This window comes from Octodon degus, unplaced genomic scaffold, assembly GCF_000260255.1.
Source record: "Octodon degus isolate 3935 unplaced genomic scaffold, OctDeg1.0 scaffold00018, whole genome shotgun sequence".
Lineage (NCBI taxonomy): Eukaryota > Metazoa > Chordata > Mammalia > Rodentia > Octodontidae > Octodon > Octodon degus.
In genome coordinates this window covers 12,418,124-12,442,370 of record NW_004524594.1, presented here as the reverse complement: position 1 = coordinate 12,442,370, position 24,247 = coordinate 12,418,124, and the positions used below count along the sequence as shown (strand labels likewise).

At 47.2% G+C, this 24,247-nt stretch overlaps 1 protein-coding gene across 4 annotated transcripts in view; it reads left to right on the top strand.

Moving 5' to 3' along the window:
• Positions 1 to 24,247, top strand: part of Ldlrad3 (low density lipoprotein receptor class A domain containing 3) — a 215,182-nt gene that overhangs the window by 87,628 nt on the left and 103,307 nt on the right. For all 4 annotated transcript variants that reach the window (XM_023710744.1, XM_023710742.1, XM_023710743.1 and 1 more), the window contains one exon: positions 10,023 to 10,157. In XM_023710744.1, the coding sequence (XP_023566512.1) occupies positions 10,023 to 10,157 (135 nt within the window). The remainder of the gene's footprint in view (positions 1 to 10,022; positions 10,158 to 24,247) is intronic.

The window sequence follows — 24,247 nt, the reverse complement described above, 5'->3', positions numbered from 1 at the left end:
AGGAAACTCTCCGCACACTCACCGGACCTGGGCTAGGACTGGGTCTGGGGGCTCCCGGAACTCGGCAGAAAATCCTACTCGGCGGGCGGGGTGGCGGAGGCATTGCAGAGTGGTGGGGGGCGGCCCAAGGGGCTGGGAGAGGGTCCGGCCCACGCTGCGCCTGGGCTGGGACTCTACTTTAAAATCTTGGTCATGTAATTCTTTTTTAATTTTTACTACTATTGGTGTATGTTGGCAGTGCATAATTATTATACTCATCATGGGGAGTTGGTATATCTACATAACAAATTCTGATTATTTTTTAAAATTCTGAATGTCTTTGGGGGAATTTTGGGGTCTTCTCCGTTGGGGCTCATGTTATCTGTGAATGATGATAGTTTGTCCTGTAATTGTAATATCTGTGTAATCTCCGTGTTAGTGTTTGTGGGTTGTTTTTCACCATGTGAGCTTCAATTTTTCTGATTCCTTATATAGCCAGTAATTTTAGATTCTACTCTGGGCATTTTAATTATTATGTATGACCCTTACGGTTGTTAACTCCTGTGGAGAATGGTTATACTTTTGTTTGAGTAGTCAAGTGGCCCAGTTGGGTTGACCACACATTTCCACCTGCCCTGGGTGGACTGTGGTTATGACAGCTTTGAAGCCGTTTTGTGGTGCTGTTTGGCTCTGTGCCCTCTAGTGGTCCCTTCTGGAGTTCCTTCTCAACTCCCCTGGTGCATTTAGGACCCGGTCCACACAAGCCTGCCTTGATGATCAGTGTGGAAGTTCCAGAGCTTCATGGAGTGGTTTTCCGAGTTCCTATCTCTTCTCCATCAGTCTCGTTCATCCAGTTTCTGGGGCTCTGAGAGGGGAAAATATTTGATAGACACCATCATTTTGGTAGTAGTTTGAATTTCAGTCTTCTCTAATTGGGCTGCCCCTGTTACTTCTCAGAATCTAAGCATCACACCCAAGTGTGTAAGGCAGCGTACAATAGGAGAGCCAGACTCGGGCGTGGGCCTGCCGCTGGCCTGCAGTAGAAACCTCCCATAAGTCAGTTTTAGTGCACAAAACATTGTCCTCTGGTATGAAACATGTATCACCACTGCAAAGTAGTTCTGCCCAGAATACCCCAGCTGAATCTGACTAAGCCTCTGAATCTAACCATTAGTTTACAGGAAATTCGGCAGGAGAGGAGTATGTCAGTGACCCTGTGGGGAGGCCGGCTGTCAGATCCAGAAGGCGGGAGATTCTTCTGGGCCCAGCTTTATCCATCAATGCAGTGCAAGGGAAAACCCAGAGGAAGGGGCAACCTGTAGGCTGGGAGGGATGAAGAGCTCATCAACCAGCTGGATTGCTGTAGAGACCTTGGTTGACTCCTGACTCTAAATAAACCAGCTGCTTTAAAAAAATCAAGATAGTGGTCAATTTAGAATTGTGGTTGGATATTTAATATTAAAACATTACTGCTAGGTACAATAGATATTGTAAAAGGGAAAGAAATTGTTGAAAAGGAGAGAACAACTGGTATGAAGGAAAGGAGAAAAGAAGAAAGAGATATATCCACATATACATACCGAAGATAGCTAAGATAATTGTACTGCTGATTTCTATTGGTTTATTGAGAGGAATAGTTAATGTTTAATTTTTTCACCAATTTTACGTGCTTATACCTGGTAATCTGAACAACTGCTTTGAAGACAACACTATTGCAATAGAGCAACCATTGCTAAATTCCTCTCATCTTGTTTTTTGAAATTCTGTATTCCTTCTGGTTTTTAAAATTATTTTTATTTTCTCCAAACTGGGATTGAACTCAGGCCCTTGCTCTTGCCAGGGAAGTGCTTATTCTACTGAGCTATTTCCCCAGCCTGTTTATTCTAAAATAAAATTAAAACATTGCTGTTAATTTTCTCAAGTTTGAGAATGGTACTGTGGTGTGTTTTTTTTTTTAATTGCCCACATCTTTTAAGAATATATATATTGATGTATGTAGGGATTATATTAAATGATATCTGGGGTGTGCTTCAATCCAGTGCCATCAGGGACTGAGAAAATTGTCAGTGGGTTGGTAATTATTATCGCCAGGTGATCAATATACGAGAGTCATTGAATCAGTGTATTTTTATATATGTTTGAAATACGCCATAATAAAATGGTAACAAGATATAAATACAAGAAAGAGGATAGTTTTACTGGGTGATTTGTTCACTTTAACAAATAAGAGCTCAGCTTTGGCCTGCGTCCTTGTATTTTCCCATTTTTCTGTTCATTTTGCTCTCAGGGTGTTATGGTTTGCATCTAAATGACACGTGTTCAGAGGTGGCGCTCTGGGAGGGTGATCGGAGGCACTCTACTCAGCGGTGGATTACCGGGGATGGGGCAGTGTTTCATTCTCAGCGCTTAGAGAGCATTTTATTTGCAGGACACAGCCCAGGAATGATTGTTGAGTGAGTGGATCCAGGAACTGATCCGGCAAAGGGGGAGTTGAGGAAGTTGGGCAGACTTGGGCAGCCTCTCCTCCCCTGACCAGTCAAGATGTGTCCCTGACATACAGATGTCTTGGTCCTCTCATTTGCAGGTTGTACCTGTGGCACACATTTGGCTTCTTGGTGTTCATGAAGCCCCACTCTTACCTTCTCCCCCAGCCTCTTAAGTTACCGTGGGGAGGTAGGCTGGGTCACGTGTGGACTCTGGCCTCCTGAGCTCATCCTCAAGTAGGAGAGCCAGAAATACATGTGTACCCATAATGGCAGTGTGCAGTTGACAGTTGGGAGTGCTGTGGGCTCGGTGATAGGAGAGATGATTTCCCACTGGGCTCATCTGTGAGGACTGCTGGGGTAAATCAGCATAGGAGTCTTGGAAGTCCTGTGGGGCATTTCAGACTGAGGGGCCAGGCCAGGCTGCGTGTTGTGTGCACACTGCCCGGGGCACATGAACCCTTTGGCTGACAGTGCGCGCTTACTGTGTGGGATGTCTTCCTATGTGCTTTATCTGGTGGCCTCATTGTAGAGAAAATTGTGCCCTTGCATCACACATGCTTTGGCTTATACCTGGATGCTCCCACAAAGCCCCAGGGGCTCTTAGGTAGGAAAAGTGGGTCGCTGGGGGTGTGACCTGACGGGGTTTGCCACCTTCTCTGGCTCCCTCCTTCCCCTCTCTGCTTCCTGTCTACCGTGAGATGAGCAGCTAATCCTTCACTGTGTTTCCTGGTCCCCCTGCTGTGAGCAGCTGTCCTCTACACAGGCCTTTCCACCGTGCTGTCCTGCCTTGGAGCCGGCGAACTGTGGATTAAGCCGTGAGACATAGTAAAGCTCCCTTCCTTGAAGTTGTTGCTGTTGAGTATCGTGTCTAGTGATGAGGAAAGTAACTGAGACGTTACAGTAGGAAACAGATCGGGGGCAGTTAAGTAATGTGCCATAGTCACATAATGAGTAAGTGGTGAAGTTGCAGTATCAGTCAGGCAGTGTAAATTCAGAGCCCAAATTCCTAACCACTGTACTAATATTATCTGCCATAACAATGACTGTTATTAAAAGCAGAAACTGAGCACCTACTGTGGACCATGCACTATTTTCTTTATTGTGCATGCATCATCTTATTTAATTTTTGCAAAATCTTTTGACACACACATACACACATACTTTACTGATGAGGAAATTGAGGCTTGTAGGAGTTAAATCATCTTCTCAGTGTCAGAACTTGCAAATGGTAGAGCTGAAAGTTGAGGCCAGGTGGACTCAGAGCCTCACCCTGATTAGGATAGCAAGGTGCAGTGGAGCTGTCACTAGGGCACATGATGAGAAATCACAATCTTGGGGCTCTATTTTGCACCCAGCAAGGGGAGCTGGCCCTAAGCAAGGGCAGGGTGAGTGACGTTGGTATGTGGGGAGCTGGGACATGGTGGTGCCTTTAGTAGAAGTGAGATACAGCAGGAGGGAGAGGGAGGTGCAGAGGGCAGGACATGGTATCAGACATGCGGAGATTGAGGCGAGCAGGCTCAGGCCGAGAGTTCATGAGGGCCAGGCGAAGGTGCCTGCTGCCTGCAGGGGACCAGGGTAGCCACCCCAGACAGGCAGTAGCTGGATCAGTGGAGCGGACTTGGGTCCTGGAGAAGACACACTGGGCTGCAGCAGACAGCGATGCTGAGGAAATGGACAGAGCAGGAGAAAGCAGAGGACCATGGCTGAGAGGGCTGGGTTCTGCCAGCGGGCCTGCATGACTCTAGGGTAATATCACAGATGAAAACCCTCAGTGTCTGTAGAGATCGGGAAGGCACGGGCAGGGTGAAGCAGCCTGTGCCTCCTGCCTATGTGCCCAGAGTGGTGGCCCTTGCACCTTCCACAGACACAGCCGCACTCAGGCCATGTCCTGTCTTGGTTGGGTGAGGGCCGCTGCGGGGCCTGTGAACTGACCGGGTAGGGAGTGTCAAACCTGCGGCGGGGAAAGCAGTGCTCGCGGCTGATGGACTGTTAGCAGGGAACATGCTCAGAGTCCCTGGCTTTTTTCTTTTTTCTCCTTGTTTTGCTTTTTCTCCCAGCTTCCCCGTTGGGTGCTGGGAATTGAACCCAGGGCCTTTGCCCTGAGCTAGAAGCTCAATACTCTTAAATGTCTTACTTTGAGAGTGGCTCTTCCTGGTTGCCTCAAGCTCACCCTCACCCTGCCTCACCCACCATGAGTGCTTGGGTTATAGGCACGTGCCATTATGCCCACCAGGTCTCTGGCTTCCTGGGGCTGGGTAGCCTCCATCTGGAAAACGGGGTCCTGATACCACCCCTATACAAACACACATGTCCCAGTTGCACAGTTTTCAGGGAAATTTGGGCCAGGGAGATAAAATCTCCAGGAGGCCATGAGTCAGGGCCAGAGTGTTGGCCCCCACACATGAGGAGCAGGCGATGATGGCGGCTGGCATTCTGTCAGGAAGCCTCTGAGATCGGAGAAGGGCATATTTCACTGACTGGCAGTGTATGAAAGGGCACTCTTCCTTAGTCTTCCTGAAGGCAGATTGTCTCATTTCCCGTCTTGGAGCTGCACGGTTGCTTTTGGGTGACCACAGTAGTCCCTTGGTCCATTCTGTCAGATGTGGTTGAAGCAGACGCCGCCAGGGTAACCACTGAGCGGTTCTCTTTGCTCCCACCTCCTTCCCCGGCAGGGAGAGACTGTTCTGTCTCCTGCAAACAGCAGGTTGTAGAAATAGACCATTAGAGCTTAGCGTTTCTTGGGTCATAATGCCCAAGGAGCTTTTGAGCCTACAATTGGGTTTGTAAAGTCAACTCCACAGACACTTTTCTCCACCTCCAGTGAAACAAATACTGCAAGATTCAGTGTTCCTCTCTGGAGTTAACTGAGTAAAATGACACATTTTCCAGGGACTTGCAAGTCCTTGCAAGGACAAAGAAAACATAATCATTTGAAGCGCGCTAAATATTGCAGAAAGGTCCCAAACATAGCATCCTAAGAATGCAGTGTCTCCTGCCCGTCTGTGAGCTATTCGGGGAGGAGTTGCTATGTGTAAGCCCTGGGCCAGTCCCTGTGGGCCCCAGAAGTCCCCAAGCCTGAGACCTACCTGCCCGAAGCTCCCCACTGGGCCTCGGAGGACCTGGATCCGTCAGCTCTGCAGTCAGGCTGCGTGGGCGCTGGGGGCACGTAGGCGAGCTTCGACTGCCTGGGTCTTGGGGAATCCGTTACTAACCCGAACGTGGACACCTTTGCAAACCATCTGGGACTGGCGTCTCTGCCTCTTGGCTTCATCAGCATTGTGCTTTTGGGGAGCACCTCAAGGTCATGTTTGAGGAACATTAATTTTTCAGATCTAGCTGTGGTTCAGGGTTGTCTTTGGCTCCTTTTTTAGAATTTTGTGGGCTCTGTTGAAACTATCTGAGGCTTTTGGAATTCTTGCAGTTGCTTTTGTTGTTGTTATTGTTATTTTTTTTTTTTCATTCTCCTCTATTCCCTTCCATAGTTGCCAGCTTTCACTTCTTGATGCTACTTTGCGGGGTGGTAAGCGGCCTCTCCTCTCCCTTCTAACTTGCTTTACCCGTGGGAAGCAGGACACAAGCCCCTTTAGACCCCAAGGAAGGAAATGCTTCAGCTGGGCTGGGCTCGAACTTGGGCTCCTCCTGCGTCACATTTTATATGCAGCCCACAACAATTTACTTGGTGTCCCCTGGCTCCACAAGACAGGCATTCCCAAGCCCCAGGCCACAAGTGGGAACCTGCCAGTGTACTCCAGTATAATGGCATAACACATTGTACCTATTTTCTAATTGATGAACGTTTATAATTTCTCTGTTTTGTAAGTAATGGCTGCTATAAGCATTTTTGTTTATTCATGGGTCTCTCTAGAGTCTGCAATAGCTGAAAATGAAGTTACTGGGCTATAGGCTATGTGCCCCTCAAACCTTACTAGATAGGACTTAGTTTGTCTCCATGATGGTTCCTGCGGGTGGAGTCCTGCTCATAGTCCATAACTCCTGCCTCCATGTCCTTGCCTACAACCTTTATCTAAGACCTTAGATGTGGTCAGCCTGATGCACGGCAAGTGCCCATCCTTACCAGTGATGGTACGCATTTTCCTTCACATTTTTATTGATCACTTGCTCTTGTTCTTATATGAATTGCCTGATTGTGTCCTTTACTCATTTTTCTATTGAGTTGTCTTTTGCATTGCAGTTATAAGAGTTCTTTGTATGTACCGACTCTGAGACCATTCAGTTATAGGCATTAGAACCAGTCCATGACTTGGGTTTGAAATATACATGTAAAAATATAGACACATATAGTATGTATGGATGCATATGTAAATGTCCATGCAAATGAGGTTCTTTTCTTTGGCCAACTCTGAGTTTGAAGGGCCTGACGCTAAAGGGAGTCAGCGGGATGATTGAGTACCACGTCCCACCAGTGTGTTTACATAAGCTTCCCACCACCCGTCGTGGAGCAATTAGAGTGTCTTTCCAGGGCTGCTGTCCTTTTGAGTGAGCTGATTGTAACTGAGTCTTCGGCTCTGTAGATGTGACCCACAGAGTCCCAGGGAAGCTGCGGCGACATGCTAATGGGCAGATGGGTTTGCAGGGCTGCCTTGGACAGAAACCAAATGTGATCTGTGGTTTTGGGTTTCCCCCTTTTGGTTTTGGCTGAAGTCAGACTTTGGTTTGAGCTTGATCAAGTTGAGCCGTTCTCTGGCCCACAGTGATTTAAGTAATTAAATCTTCCATTTTCAGCACAGACTACTGTTGTTTGACTTTACACCGCTCCATTATCCTCTAAACTGAGAGGTCTGGCTTCCTTCATCCCTCCAGGTCTCTAACTTTTCATATTGAACTTTCTAGATTAGATAGTTGTTTTTAAAATTCTGTAGTCATTCTCTTAAAGAGGAGCTCTTTCTCTCTGAGCCTCTAATCTTGTCCTTCCTCTAGTTACCAATACTGCTAGCCTCTCTTACCAAATACACACAAGGTAAGATCAAAAAATACAGTGAGCGTGGTGTGTGCCTTAATGAAAACATTTATTATAATAAAACTAACCCCCCTCAAACACTCTGTCCTGCTTCAGATAAACTTACCCCATCATTCTTGCTACTTTCTGAAGCAGTTCTGAAAATCCTCTTGTGTCTTAGGTAGTACAAGTTGTAATCAGAAATATACCTTGTACCTACTGGCTGCCGCCCAGGACCATCCAGTGGAAAAGGAGGCTTATATGAAAACCTTTTGTAGGGCTGGGGAGATAGCTCAGCAGTATAAGTGCCTGCCTGGCAAGTACAGCATGCTGAGTTCGATCCCCGGTATTAAAAACAAAAACCTTTTGTGTCTTCATCCACCTTCTTCACCAAATCTGGTACTGTGCACCCCATAGCTCTTCCTTGAGCCACGAAGGCCATGAACAGTAAATGTTTTGAATCAATTCAGGGACTGAAGGCAGCCGCAGTGGTGCAACCAAAGGCCCTCATGAAAGAGGACTCCAGAACTGCTTCAGAAGGTGGCAAAAACAACAGAATCCGTGTGCTCAAAGTAAGGGGAACATTTTGAGTAGGACTAATAGCAATATGTCTTTTATACAATTTTAAAAATTTAATTGTTAACTGTATTTTTTGTTACATCTCCATTTTGGCCTTAAGAGGTTTACCAGGTCCTTAGAGTGGGTCTCTGAGCATCTCAGCAGTGGTTCAGTGAGGCCTAGAAAGTAGGTAGATTACAGCTGCCACCTTACAGTGACAGTCACCGGGAGACACTGGAGCTGACTTGGCCCTGCCTGAACTCCATAGTTTTCCTCAGAGCTGGGCCTGACATCTGCTCTGTGCTGGTCTTGTAAAGGAAGATGCCCCGCCTCCTGCACTTTGTCAGTTGCCCAGGCAACAGTTCCGGTTACAGTTCCTGTTTCTTTTGTTTCTTAGAAAGAGCTGGTCACTGTGATGTACATTATAAGAACCAATCCCCGATGGACAAGCCATCCTGCCTTTGTACTTCCTGTTTGCTTATCCCAAATAAACCCCAGACCACCAGGGATCAGGGCCTGATATTCTGGGAACGATCCCAGTCAGTGCTGCTGACACAGGTGAATCTGCCCCCCAATCCTGGGGTCCTTGCGGTGTTTCTGCCCTTGCAGTCTCTTCATGCTACACATCCCCGCTCACTTGGTGCCGAAATGAATGTCATAAGGAGCAGGATCCGTGTCTGGGCTCGCCACCGGCAAGGCCGTAAGGGCCAGTGCTTAGCCTGGCAGGTGCCATGGCTGGCTCCATGGTCTGCATTTGCCCTCTTCATGCTTTTAATAATTTTGAGCAGCAGACCTCACATTTTCAGTTTGGCCCCATATCTTGCAAATTATGGAGCTGGTCCTGCCCAAAGATAAAGACAATCAAGGCTCAGAGAGATGAAATAATGTGACCAAGATGGCTCAGTGAATAAATAGCAGAGCAGAGATTAGAGTGATTTCTACTTGGCTGCTTCATTGATTGAAAACAGAGCCCTGGAATGAGCCTTGTCTGCCTTGTACTTCGAGGAACGAGGAAGGGAGGTGAGCTGTGCTGTGGAGATGCTATTTGTCTGCAGATCTGCCTGTGTGTTAAAGTAGTTTCGTGTTGACCTCACTCTGGCCAGCTGCCACCCTTGTCTTTAAGTGCAGACCTAGATCTGTTTTTTCTTTTAAAGTCCCCGAAAGACCAAAGAAGGAGGAGTTCTACAGAGCCTTGTGGAGGAAGTGCTCAGTAAATAATTGGTGAACACTGGGTTCCTGGGACTTTTTGATAGTTGAGAAGGAATTGAGACCACTCAGTTGACATCAGTTAAGTCATAAAGAAGAATTGGAAGCTGGGTACAGTGGCACACATCCATAATCCTAGCTATTTGAGAGTCTAAGGCAGGAGGTTCACAAGTTCAAGATCAGCCTAGGCAACTTAGCAATTTAGCAAGATCCTGTTTCAAAAAATAAAAAGGGACAGAGGTGCAGCTCAGTGGTAGAGGACTCAATTGGTGTGTACAGAGCCCTGGGTTCGATCTTTAGTACTGTGAAAAGAAACTTTTGAAAAAGAATAATTGAAGAAATAGCAAGCTGGTCTATAGGCAGGGAAACCCAAGGATCCTACATAGCATTCAGGCTTGACCTTCTGATCCCTTCCTGGGCAGCAGAGGCTCATGCTCTGCTAAGGTCTACTTCCAGTATTGCTTTGTGTCTCTGTGTGTCTCCTGCACCCTCCAGCAAAAGAGTGCCTAAGATTCGGATTCTGCCCCAGACTCACTGGAGGCTACAGACCAGACCCAGGAGTGACTGTGTGGGGTGAGGCATTCATGGCCGGCCATGCAGTTGGGATTGCAGGTGCTGCCATGGCCATCTGGGAGAAGAGGCGCTGCACAGGAGGCAGAGTCGGCCCTATCCTGTCTTGGTCGTTGGCTGGCTCGCCTCCCAGGACGGGCTCAGGGTGCATCTAAGAGGACGAGATAGTGCTTCCTGAGCAGGACACACACCTGCTGGGAGAGGCTCTGTGCACCGGCTGGGGGTGCATTGCTGCTCTGGTGACCTGCTCTGTTTCCCATTCACAGCTGCAAACCCCCTGCTCTGCTCCACCGCCCGCTACCACTGCAGGAACGGCCTGTGCATCGATAAGAGCTTCCTCTGTGATGGGCAGAATAACTGCCAGGACAACAGTGATGAGGAGGGCTGCGAGAGTTCTCAAGGTAGGAGCCCGGCAAGCTCTAAAATGCACTTGCAACCCTACAGAGAACACGGGGGCCGGAAGACACAACGCCCACAGCCTCTGCGGAGCACAGCAGCTGTGTGCTTCCTGCACTGGACCTTGTAGCCCTTGTTGCATGGTCATAGGCGTATGGTGTCTTTGGTATTCTTCATATATTAAGTGTCAGATGTGTGTTTCCTTTTCAAAATTGCAGCGGGTCCCAGCTGTGTCTCACACTGTCCTGTTGCTCCCCAATGGTTTTTCTAAGACATTGTAGTGTTGGGGGACATCCAAGTCACTTCTCTGTATTAAATTACTTCTTTGGGATAAATTCTGCAGAAGAGGATGCCTGCTCCAGTCCTGGCTACATGTCACCATTCAGCTGTATAAAGACGGAATTACTTTTAAGTGTGCCTTTCTGCTGGCATCATCTGTCCCTGTCATTTTTACCATGCTCAGTGTCACTCTTTTTTTCTTTTGTTTTTGCCAACTTAGTGGTCAGGAGTGATTTCTGTCTCTCTGGGTATGAGCAGAATTAACGTTTCCCCCTTATGTTTGTTTCCTGCCTGTGTCCTCTTGTATGGATTGCCTGCACCTCTCAAGCTCTTAATCTCAGCTCTGCTTTACGGAAGCCAGGGGATGGGAGGGTGGGCTATGTTAGGGAGCAGGGGGAGGACACGTGGGTTGGAGTCGTCCCCAGTAAGTCTGACTTGGTACCTTTCTTTGTTCACTATTCTGGAATAAGTACGAAAGTTTTCAAATGGGTGCCTATTTTAAGGCATCCTAAAGAGTGTGTATTTTTAATGTTATACACTGGTATTATAGGTATGTAATCTGTACTTCTTTCCTTTAATAATCATCTATGACTGTGACTCAGCAATATCTTTGTTGGTCATTTGTCATTTGTTTTGACTGTTAGTATTCTGCTCTGTGCCCATGCCATGGTTTGTGGGTTTGATAAAGCTATAAACACAGGAAATGATGGTTAGCTGGTTACTTATATGTTGGGAGGCAGGATGCATGGGACAGGTCCTGTGGAGGTAAGTGTACATTATTTTCAAGGTCCAGGCTTCTGTTTAACTTGGTGTTTGTTATGTTATTAAAAGTGAATGAGGTCTGGCGAGATAGCTCAGCGGTCTAAAGCACCTGCTTAGGCAAGTGCTCAGGGACCATGGTTCAACCCCAGCCCCACATACCATGCCAGCCCCGCCCCAGGGTGGGCTGAGCTAGCCACAAAAAAAAAAGTGAAGGAATGCGCCACATGTGGTGGTGCACATCTGTAATCCAGCATTCCCAAATATCCCAGCATTCTCAAATGCCAAGGCAGGAGTATTACACACACAAGCCCAGAGTGACTTAGGAAGATCCTGTCGCCAGGGAAATGGGATGTTGTGCAGTATGAAAACACTGGGTTCCATTATCTGTACAAAAAGAAAAGAATGAATCAACAAACGGGCCTGCAGGTACTGGTGAGAGCTGGCCACGAAGCGAGTGCTAGGATCGATCCTTATCTATGTGTTGGAGGACTACAGAAAAGGCAGCATGTGTAGGGGAGTAGACTGCCCAAGTTCATGTAGCAGACAGCTAAGGGAGGTGAGTCTTGGTAGAAGCGAAGTTTCAGATTGTCCTTGCTGAACCATGTCCTTCCTGGGTCTTCTCTTGACCAGTGGTTCTCACAGTGCGATCTTCACCCAGCAAGAGCAGCAGTACTCAGGAACTTTTTGGAGATACAACTGCTAGAGGCCCAGGCCAGACCTACTGGGTCAACCACAGGGCTGGGCCCAACCTTCTATGTTTTATTTAACAAACACCAGGGGATTCTGCTACACGTTGAGGTCTGAGAGCCGCTGTTTTACATTGACCTCAAGAGCCTTTTAATCTTGCCACTTGCCCAGGAATTTCCAGACTTCTGAGTATTGCAAACCGTCACACAGATTTTTTATAAACTAGAACATATGCCAAAGCATAGCCAGAGATAAATACTAAACTGCAGGGATTGAGGCCATTTTTATATAAATATTATATCTTACGTAGTTTCTGACGTGTTGATGTATGTGTGTTGCCGTCACTTATGGTGTTCATTATGGTATCTCCAGGTACCCAGAGATATTTAGTGAAAGGGCTGGCAGATCTCAGGCCTGATGGCTTGGGCAGTGCCCTCTTCTGAGCCTGTTATGTGAGAGTTTTGCTGAGGTATGTTATTGCTTGCCCTTCAGGGTACTTGCTTATAGGCTGGTTGGAGTTTGTGTTTCTAAATTCTGCCTCTTCTTATTCCACTATGAAAATATAAAGTTCATATAAGAAGTTGGATGCATACATATGGAGCTCAGCAGGCGTTAAGTTGGAGCAGACCTCTTTAGAATTGCAGCTTTGTGCCTTCCATACCCACGTGCTGTCCCCACTGACCATATGATGTAGGCTCGTGCGCTTCCGCCTCCATTTCTGTCTTGCTGGTCCCCTGCTGTCGCCAGTGGAGGCCAGCGGGCGAGTCGTCTGAAGTATGGCTGGATGCTGTATTAGTCACTTTTTTGTCTCCGAGACAGTGTACTGATGTGTAGAATTTGAAGGAGGAAAGTTTTGTTTGGCTCATGATTTCAGAGGGTTCGTTTGCCGGTCAGCTGACTCCTAGGCAAAGAGAGGATGATGGAAGAGCATGGTGAAAGAATGATGTTCCTCTTCTGGCAGCCGGGAAGCAGGGAGAGCAGAAAAGCAGAAGACAAGAATGTGGCCTTCCGGTCATGTCCCTGTGCCCGCAGGCCCCACTTCCCAGCTGCACAGTTGCTGGACTTGATCTGCTGGTGAGCATAGAGCCCGATGAGCGAATCCCCTTTCAGGAGCCATGTCTCTGAGCACATGAGACTTTGGAGGGTCGCTGTAGATCTAAGCCATAACAGATGCTCTTTTTGTATAAATATCGCCCTCAACTTGGGCATCTGATGCCCTGGCCTGGCACCCCTAGAGATTGGCTGAGCCCTTGGTGCTGGGGCTCAAGGATGGAGTGTGAAAGCTGGTACTTCCTCCCTCTTTGTGCTCAAGGTTCCCTGTAGTTCAAAAGAATGGTGTGTGGGCCAGCATCCTGCCTCCCAAGGGATGCTAGTAGCGGAGCTCTTCTCAAGAAGGGTTTTGTCAACTGGCTCCGGTGTCTTTATCTCACTTGCTGTGTCCTAGTGATAAAGCTTTAGGAGGATTTGGAAGGGTGGCTGTGAGGTTTGGCACATCCCCAGAAGCTAACAGCTTTGTCCTTTTAGCTGTGTGTGTGTGTGTGTGTGTGTGTGTGTGTGTGTGTGTGTGTACATGAGTACATACTGTCCTCAAGCTGGGTACTTTGTCAGTGGGTAGGAAACAGGACAGTGGTAGGGTGCCTTCCATTCGCTCGGCCCTGTGGTGCATGTTGGAGACTTGGCCCCTTGTTGTATTGCGTTCTTTCTCCAGCTCAAAATTCACATTCTCATTCCTAGTTTGCCACACTCTCCTTCACCCCATTGCCTGACAGAGTGGCCAGAGGACATGGCCCTGCCCTGTGAACTCCGGACTTGCTTTACCCAGTGGAATATGGCCAGGCAGAATGAGATCAGTGGATAAAATGTGCTTGTACCCAGGGGCCTGGTCACTTGCATGTCAGTTATCTGTCATGAAGTCACCCTGAGGAACCACTAATCCCAGCAAAATGTGGTGGCATATGAACAGCCGGGAACCTATTGCATGGTGCCAGGTCAGCCCGTAGCAAGGTCAACAGGGTGATTGCAATGTTCAAACCAAGAGAAAGCAAGATAATTTTGCTGACATCTCAGGGTGTATTTGTTGTACAGCCTAACTGACTGATATTTTATCCCCAGGAGTGTGATTATGTTTACTTAATATTTACTAATTGCTACTATTTGCAGGCACTATTTCCAAGGGACACGAGCATATCAAATTCTCCAAATTTTGTTAGATCTTTAGATGCTACTGAGGATTTTGTAAATAGATTTGTTTCAGGTTGACGTGTTTTCTAGCTGTGACCTTACTACTTCAAATGGATGTCATTTGAATAAATTGAGTATGGCAAAAGATCCATAAAATGATTTTTTAAGAGTTAAAAGAAAAAGTTGCTGAGTATAAGATCCAGTGGTTGTTTTTTTTTAATGTTTCATTGAGAAAGAAAAAATTCTGACCATGAAGTTAGAACGCACTATTGATTCTCAGATGCATCTTAATTTCAGATGTTAAAATGTGGCAGAATGGGCATCATAGAACCGGAGAGTGATGGTAGGAAACAGGACAGGTGCCGTCCCTGGGCTGAGGGAACTTGAGCTCCGTGGGAATAGACAAGCGTTAGTACTTGGGTCATTGGGTGGGCAGTATGTCACAAAGCAGAGGCAGGATGCTCTGGAAGGGGGCAGCAGGGCATCTGCAGGGTGTCAAGGTCTTCTTGACAACGTAATGCTGCACTTGGATCTGGAAGGATGGGGAGGACTTAGCAGGACAAGTGAGAGGACCAAGGGGAGCAGGACCTAGGAGATGGCAGGTGAGCAGCTTGGGAATGAGAAGTGGCAGGTACGCTGGGGGAGCAACAGCCACACACAGGGAGTCCAGAACTGGAGGAAGGCAAGCAGTGAAACCAAGTTTTACCTAGAAAAGCTGCTGCAGCCGGACAGAAGAGACCTTAGGGTGGTCACCTCTTCTCAGATTCTGTTGGTTTCAGAACCTCCCAGGACTACAAAAATTCCCAGGTGTTCAAGTCTATTGGATAAGACAGTGCAGTGCCACAACACAGCGCAGACTCTCAGTGATCCTCCTGTGTCAGCCTCCCCAAGGCTGGGATTACAGGTGTGCACCACCATGTCTGCTTTTTGTAGCTGGCATGGTGTTCCCACGGTTCCAGGGCCAGCATGACATACGGTACTGGGGATTGATTCTGGGTCCCTGTGCTTGCCAAGCAGGTGCTTAGACCGCTGAGCTATCTCCCCAGGCCTGGAAGATTTTTAATCTGCATTTTATGGAATCCACAGCTACAGAAGCTGAGGATCTACTAAGGCAACTGTATAGAACTGGGCCTGATTAAAATACAATTTAAAAAAAAAAAAACCAAGGGAATTTATAATCAAGGAGCAGGCTTGGAGTCAGTAGAAGCAAATGAATAAAGAAGTGTCAGGGCTTCAAGAGAGCCTGGCCAAACCTGCCTACCAGGCTTCATTCTGAAGGAGGCCAAGGTGACCAGAAGTCACTGGTGAGATGGTGGAGCACTGGGAGTTCATGCTAAGTTGGCTTAGCACGAGTCTTGCTAGAATTGGACATTTCAGAGAGCAACACAGGACCTCAGTGTCCTGACCCAGTAGAGAAGAGTTCAGAAGGGGCTGAGTGGAGCTTGGCCAAAGAGAGAAGCTTCATTGTTGATGGGAAGGGGTCGCCCACGGAGTGCTGGAGTGGTTCACAGTGGGCCATCTGCGGTGGCCTGGGAAACCAATGACGGACTTGTACCTTTGTCCTGTGGACAGTGGGAGGTCCCACGCAAGGCACAAGAAGGCAGTGAGCTGGCAGTAGCTTGAGGCGAAGCTTCAGGAGGTGTCAGGGACTGGAATTGCCAAAGAATCGATAATGAGCCAGAAGAGGGCAGCAAGAGATGGAAATAGCCCATCCGTGTCACCATGGGGACACTAATTTTGTAGAGCAGGAGGATCTGCTGAATTATTTTCCAATTGTGCTTGCTTTTTGCTTTGCTGCTCTAAGCCCCCCACTAGCCTGCATAATTGAGAATAAAAAGAGCTTATGCTTTTGGAAGAGACCTTTGCTTTCTGTTGCCAAACAGATCCAAGCGACTGAGCAGCTAAAGATAATTTCTAGAAAAGTCATGGAGGCTGTGAAATGAGAGAAGTGCTAGTTTCTACTTTGGTTTTTCCAGTGCAGATTGAAAAGAACTTTAGGGGGGAAAACAGTTGAGTTGAGGGAATCATAAAAAGTCACAACCTTGAATTTGATGGGTGGTTCATATTTACCAGGAGACCTGCAGACACCTGCTGGAGCTGGAGGCCTCTGGGAGAGGGGCCACAGGAAAGAATGTCCCCTGAAAGAATTCATTTGGCTGTACTTAGAGTAAAACTACTGGGGGTCCATTTAATGGGAGGGACGGAGAAGCCTTTTTTCTGCTTTTAATTTAAGAATTTGAAAGCCCAGCTGGGCTGGGAATGACAAAACTGCTGACACCATTGGAAGGAACAGAAGGAGCTTGGGAGAGGTTGATTGCTGCCTCTCTGTACCCGGGGGGGGGGGGGGGTGTTCTTAGTAATGGAGTGTTTGCATCCTGAAGCTTCCTTTTCTTTAACCACTGCAGCAGGCGGGTGCAGACTCAGAAACACCCCTCATTAGAAGGAAGTCAGAGTGATTCTCCAGTCACAGCAGTCATTGCTTCCCGGTCTCCTAACCACCTTCATAATCGGCAGAGCTTTTTTTATTTTTTTTTTTTTAATAGCTTCTCCTGTTCCTGTCTTGTGTCAGTCACCTTTCTTTTCCCTCTTCTGGTCTGTGCCTCTCCTGGGTGAGTGCCGAATCCAGCCTGGACACCTTTCCAAGGCAGAAGGACCATGTTTCCTGGCAGTGGGACCAGGTATAGAGTTTGCTGTCTCTTTCCAAGTCTGCTCTGTGAATTTTTAGAGCCTGGAGCTGCTGTCTTGCATTTACTTTATTCTGCTGCAGCCTTTACCCACTCAGGGACTGACTGCTTTTCCTCCTGACTACTCCTAGTCATTCGTGTCCACACCATTTGCAGGGTGTCTGGTTTCGCCTAGCTCCCCCCAGGTACTGGCAGCAGAACGGCCAGATTAGACTAAAGTTGCTCAGTCTTGCAAGGGAGGAACATGCTCTCCCACTGATAATTACTCAGCAGTGTGATGGATGCTGTAGTAGAGCCACAGAGGAGCAGCATACCTTGGGAGCAGGGGGCTGGCACGGAATGACAGCATTTCCCTGGGGCATACAGCAAAGCCTCAGAGAAATGGAGTTGCTGCCCAGTCATTGAGGACAAATAAAAATGAGCTCAGGTGCAGGGAAAGTCTGAGCACTTACGCAGAGGGAATAGTGTTTCCAGAAGCAGAGCTGCTGTGTGACTAGAGCAGAGTGTGCGCATGTGCAGGTGGAGGCGGGAAGATGTCACGCTGCTGGTTGCGTGAGGCTGGCTGACCAGGGCCCCCCCTGCATGCACCAGTGAGAGCTAGAGGAAGATCAGGAAAAAAGACATGATAGTCTTCTACACCCTACAAGGCCCCATGCAGCTGTGTCCTATTTCCTCTTCGTTTCTCTCTAGAAACCCAGCAGACTCTCAGTCTGGTCACTCTTTGGTTCCTCTTGTAGGATGCTACAGAATACCACTTATCCAGGTTGTTCTTCCATGAATTCTATTCGTTGAGCTCTTCTTGTGCCCTTCTTAATCCATGTGCTGCTGACAGCCCAGCTTTTATGGAAGGCTTTTTAGTAGAGCACCTTGGGAGATGCTGAGAAGTCCAGAGAATGCCTAAAGACTGCTCAGTTCTCTGATAGCTCATTTGTAAGTTGTAAGAGAAGACCACCTAGTCACCCTTTTGACCACTACAAACTCAAGAAACGTCAAACAAAGGCTGTATTCAAAGGTATACATGGGGGCTGGGAGATAGCTCAGTAGAATAAGCACTTGCCTGCCAAGCACAGGGTCCTGAGTTCAATCCCCAAAACCACACACACACACATACAAAAAGGTATACATGAATTCCTTATACATCCTGGGTGTCAGGATACATTAGCTGTGTTGTATTAACTGTCACATCCTCAGGAGGTTCCAAGCCATGTTTTCCACTCATGACCTTTGGAAGGGGTAGCTCTCTGTTCTTCAGGATGACTCCCCACAACTTCAACCACTGACGACCAAATAAAGGGTGGATACCAGGCCTCCTTGGTCCAGTCAGTTCTTCGGCTGACCAGCAGCAAATGAGAGTGTTTCTCTTAAACAAAGGCACACAGGTTGTAGGCTGTGCAAATCCTTGAGCAAAGTTTAGAACCCAGCCATGTGGAAGCCACAGTTGGAGAATGCAGAATTCATGGTAGACAGTGCTGACGCATATAGAGGGAGTGTTGTCTGAAGGGCTGCGGCTCAGCCTGTCCTCTCACATGAGAGAGATGGAGACAGTGTGTTTGATTTGATTTGGTTCTGAATGGCTTCATAAGACCCAGCCCTAATTTCCAGGAGGCCTACTGTTATGGTTTGGATCTAAATGTCCCCCCAAAAGCTCATGAGCTCATAGGTGAAGATTTTCAGACATGCTTATCTAAGGTGTGTGAATATGGATTAAGGTTGTGTGATAACTAGTTTAACTTCCTAACTGGATTAGCGTAGGTCTGGGTGTGGCTGAGTGAACTGATTGAAGCGGGAAGCCCCACTTTGGGCTAGGTGGCACTAACCATAGGCTTGCAGCCTGGACAGAACATAAAAGGACAGGAAGAAGACAGGCTCACTGCTTCCTGCCTCCTGTGTGCCCTGCCATGGACTGTCTCTCCTCTGCCATGCTGTCAAGTTTGGGTTTTGCAAGGGGAACAATCCAATATAGGACACACATTTTATAAGATTATTTATAATAGTCACCCAAAGAATCATATATAGGAAGAAGGATAGTATAGGAAATCTTTCCATACACTAAAGACCAAAGAATCCAGCTGAGGCCCTGGATCCCACAATAATGTCCTGCATGAGTTCAGTTGATGATCTAGGCTCAGAACAATCCACAAGATCAACTGGAGGCCTAGAGCCCATGACAGTGTCTCAGACAGGCCTGTTTCACAGATCTGCACTGGAAAGGTCCAATGGTCAGTAGTAGAAACTGGAAAGCCTGTGCCAGGCTGTGGGATCTGCACTAGATCCTGGAAGCAGCGCTCAAAGAAAGAACCAGAGCTCCCTGAAAAGTACCACAGTCATCTTCAGGAACAGTGAGGTCCCGAGCTCCTCCAATGAGGAGGAACATTGAGTTCCCACCAGGAAAGCCAATGTGACAAGCTTCTCCAGGAGACGGAGCTGTGCACCATCTTCCCCTCTGGAGCCAGGAAGTGATGCTCAAGATGAGAACCAGGGCTCGCCCAAAGTGAACCATAGCCATTCTAAGTCACAGCAAGTTCACAAGCTCCTGTGACAGTAAGAGCAGCCAAGTTCATCAGCAAAGCCAGTAGGACAGGCTCCTCCAAGAGAACCAATAGTTCCTAATATCTTTTCCAACAGATTCCAACAGCCTCCCTTCTTCTCCAGTTCTGCTGCTGGCAGCCATCCTCAGGCGGGCCTCCCACACCTGGCACCATGCTGACTCAGTTCAGCTGGGTGTTACAAGTTGCCCACCAGTTGTCAATCCACTACACACACCCCTGTGCTATGCCACCCTGCTTTGGAGCTAGCTGACTATGGACTGAAACCTCTTCATACTATGAACTAAAATACCTACCACCTCTGCTTTTCAGTAAGGCCTCTGTGTTCTAGAAGAAACCTTTTCTTTCACTTGAGCTGACTTGAGTATATATTGCAAGCTGTTATGAAGTAGTCCATGTCGAGTATTCATGGAATCGCAGAAAATGTACAAAGTCTGCTAAAAAAGAATGTATCCACACTTTAGGAAAAGCCTGTATAAATAGTTTAATACACACCAGACACTGACATTTGATAAATTGACTGTTTTGTCCACATGAATGTTAGGATTTCCATGATGTTTCAATAAATTTAGTATTAAAATATTTATACAATTTTTTCTTTTCCTGAAGAGTGTATACATTTTTTTGGCAGACTTTGTATGCTCCATACTTCAGGCGCATAGGAGGGATTAGGAAGATGGAACAAAGGTTCAGAAAAGGCAGATTTGTGCAAATCCTTTGGAGCATATGTAGGTATGATTTCTAAGGCTTCTGTGATTCTAACATTAGTGTCTTAATTGGAAAGACTTAATTGTAGGCTAGTACAAGGGCTCAGTATTAGCATATGGATTTAGCTGCTGTAAGAAAGGGACCTCATCATACATTGGGTAGCATAAGATGAAGGTTATAGCATAGATTAGTGCGTTAAGTTAAACATGTTTTCACATGGCATACCTCATATTGAGCCATCTAGGCCAACAGGGAGTTGTGCCCTCATCAGAGTTCTCAGAGCTTTTCCAGTATTAGTCATTTTCCAGACCACACAAAGAAAGGAAAAAGGGCAAGACTAGGATGGTTTGGGCAGCTCCATCTTGAAGGAGGTGCCCCAGAAGTTATACGTGTCACTTCTGCTTATGGTTTGGTGGCTTGAACTTAATCACATGACCACATCTAGCTGCAAGGGAGGCTGGAAATATTCTCTTTCTTACAGTGGGTTCTTCTCTGCCAAGCCTGAGCTTAGGAACTGATACTATGAAAAAGCAGAAAGGGAGAAGGGATAGATACCGGAAATTAATTAGCTCCAGTCTCTGTGACAAATGTTTTTGAACTGAGCCAACAGTTACAAGGTTACTTTATGTCAATAACAGGCAACAGACATTTAGAGGAACTGGCACTGCCTTGAGTGTCATTAATTTACACAGCCTGAGAGAGAACACTTGGTGTGTGCTTTGCTTTCGAGTGCTCTCACAGAGCCGAACACTCCGCAGCACCAACAGGAGGAAGTTGGCGTAGGTGCCAAGGGTACGTCTGGTATTGGCTGTCCTCCCCCTGACCCCGTGTCAAACTAAAGAGGCTTTGTGTTATTGGTTTCTTCCTTTATGGGCTCCTTTGTCATAAAGCTCTTCTGACCCCAGGAGAACCAAGCTTTTATCCTGTTTTCAGAGTGTGACCAAGGTTACAGTTATTCTTCCAGATGAAAGGAACCTGACTCTGGTTTTGCTTTTTCTTGAGGAGGTCAGTCGGCCTCCAATTTGGGTCACTTTACATCTGAAGGAAATCTCCAAGGATGGATGCTCTGCTCTTACTAGCTGATTTTTCAGCTACCTTTCCCACATGGCTCGGAAATTTTTCATGGATTTTTCCCTCAAACTCACTTTGATCTGCCAGTGCCTGCTTGCTTCCCTCGTGGAAGTACACTATTTGGGGGAAAAGAGACTGTAACTTCCTTCTTTGTACAGGCTCCTCTCTGTCTATAGTCCTGTGACTTCTGACTTCTCTCAACCTAAGTGTGACAGTGTTAAAGCATGGCCACAGATTTTTTGTCATGTCTCTCCTTGAGAGATAGGGCCCATGTCACCATTCCTAGAAACTGGCCCGGCTTTTATGATGTTGGACCAAGGAGGTCACAGAGAGATGCATGAGGTGGCTGACCTTTGGCTATTTTAACCTCTGTCTCACTTCAACAACTTGTGAGTCCTCAAACCAAACAGCTACTCCCTTCCAGAATTTTTAAACAATAGTAACTGTGTGAGATGAAAAAGTCATCATCTGAGGTCACTGAATTCAGGAGGGGTACCCTGCAAGGCAGTGGTTGCTCCTTGGAACCACAGTCAATCCAGGGGTGTCTCCCTGCGCAGTGATGTGCTGCCCTTGCTCAGAGATGATTAGTTCTGCTCATGCCTTACCTCTGCAGAGGCAGCTCCCGCCCTTCGCTGGGCTCCTTATTTTCCAAGAGAACATTCAGGTGGCCCCTGTGTCCCTGAGCCCTCTCGGAGATGACCACTGGGGTTCCACAAATGGGCCAGAAGGGCTGACAACTCCCAGTCTCTGGGGTGCCCTGGAACACCACATAGAAGTACTCTGATTACTCCACAGTCCGTCCCCTAAGTGATGTCTGGTCCCCACTTCACTTCCACTGAGATGGACAAGGGTGCGACAGTGCTTCTGACAGATGGGTCTAAGGCCCCAACGCTGTGCTTCTTCAGCTTGGGCTGAAACCTGAGAGAGCTCTGTTCTCTCTCTGCCAGCTCCATGCTAGATGTGCAGGTTATGTGCAAGAAAGTTAGGTTTAGAAAAAACCCACTTTGTGCATCTGAAGAGCAAGCCAATTTGGCAAGAGCTCCCCTTCCTTTTAGCAACTCTGTTAGCATATTCATGATATAATGGGTAAAGAACTTGGGCTCTGGAGGGAGCTGGATGACAGCTCTACAGGTTTGTAGCTCTGTGTCTTTAAGCTACTTACTTAACTGCTCAGTGCCTCTTCAATGCAGAAGCTTTCTCCTTCCTGTATGCCAAACAAGGAGCCAAGGCCCAGGCTTGGTTACATCCACCATCTTGCTTTTTAACCTTAAAAATGTGGATACTAGGCCAGTGAGATAGCTCAGCAGCCTAAAGCACCTGCTTAGGCAAGCACAGGAACCACAGTTCGATCCCTGGTACCACATGCCTCACCAGCCCCAGCCACAGGGCAGGATGAGCCCCCACACACACACACACACAAAGTGGATACTAGTGGAACATTTCAGAATGTGAATACTGAGGTGCAGCTGGGGGTAGAAGAGACCCTCCTTCTATAAGACAAGGATGGCCAGGAGGAGCTTTTGTTGTCCAAAGTGCCAGCCATAATGACCTCCAGAGAGGCCCTGAGAGAAAATGTATTGGTAACAACAGAGACACATCTCACATTAACTTTGACTCATCCAGTAGGTGTTACTGAGGGCTGGGCATTTGAGATGTCTCTGAACAAGAGGGCCCTACAGTATGTGGTTCTCTCCATGTCTAAAGACCAGCACCATCTTACAAGGTACTTTCCTCATACTGCACACAGTGCTCAACTCCCATGACTGAGAGGAGAGGTGTATTTGACTCATCTTTTCAGTGCATGGCTGGCTGTAAGGCAGGAAGAGTATGACAGAGGGGTCTTGGGGGAAGCCAGCAAGCAAGAGCGAAGGGGGCAGCCAGAGTGGACACACATACTCCCAGGCCACACTCCCAGGGGCCCACATCTTCTGACCAGTTTCTGCCTTCTAAGAGCACATTCAGCTCCCAATGCTTTGCTGGCTTAATCCATTGATGAGGATAACACCACTGTGATCCAGTCACCTTCCTAAAGCCTGACCTCGGAGCATAGGAGGCTTTTGGAAGACTTTCTAGTTCTGAACCATAATAAAAACCACATGTGAATCCTGAGTAAGTTGGCAGAAATGACTTTGTTAGGAATAATAAAGGTTTAGCTTCTCATTAAAAGGCCAGTGTCTTAGAGGGACAGTTGTGAGGTAGCATCTAGAAGGAAAGGAAGAAAAAAGTCTCTGGAATGGAAAAAAAGTCTTTTCCATCTTAAATAATCACACTTTCAGACATTTGGAAAAGACGAGTCACCTCAGATTAATTTATGATGCGTTTTCGATTAGAATTGCAAAACTCTCACAGTTGGAAGGTGTTAAAATATGACTTCACATCATATTTAATACATACTATATTTAAAGCTGGGATATGAATTGAAATATGAGGCAAAGACTAGAAGGTGCTACACCAATTTGCTGAATTCTAAACTAATCTTGATTCTGCCATTGTCATTTTTGCTTGTGCTATAGTTAATTACTGGATTGCATTAAAGTAGTTTGAATTTGAAACATACCATGAATTTTCAGAATTATTACAACAGGACAGGCCTAAAGCATCGGACACCCCTGCTGGGCTGGAACTGAAAAGCAGGGGTCCAAGTCCCTAGTTGTGCCCTGGCCGGTTGTGTGCTGGGAGCACACGGTGGTGGCCTTGGTCACCATGGCCGTGGGCCTGGGGCTCCACAGTGACTGCTGCAGCTCTGCAGCAGTGTCTGTGTTGGCAAGGATGCCTTGGGAATGGGTCCTTTGCTGTGGTCAAAGCTTGGCTCCTAATCTAGTAGTAAAGCCCACTTGATTCTGTATGACATCCGTTCACGTCCTTGGTGAAGACATCTTAAAAGTGAGGAAGGGTGATGAGAGTTGATGTCGGAAGGGGTTGGGAGAAGGCCGCATGGGCAGCTGAAAGGGTATTTTGGGGGCAGAAGTCACCCCAGAGAATATTTAGTTGTAGGGATCCTTAACCACCAGCAAAAGAAGGGAGAAGGGAGGGAAGGGACATTTGATGATGTTGTTGCTGAGCTTCAAAGTGCTGGGGTACAGGTAGAGGTATGATTGGAATTTATTAGATAGAGTCATATTTAACAGCTTCCTTTGTGGAGTTAGCCCTTTGAAGCAGTGCACTTCCAAATACCAG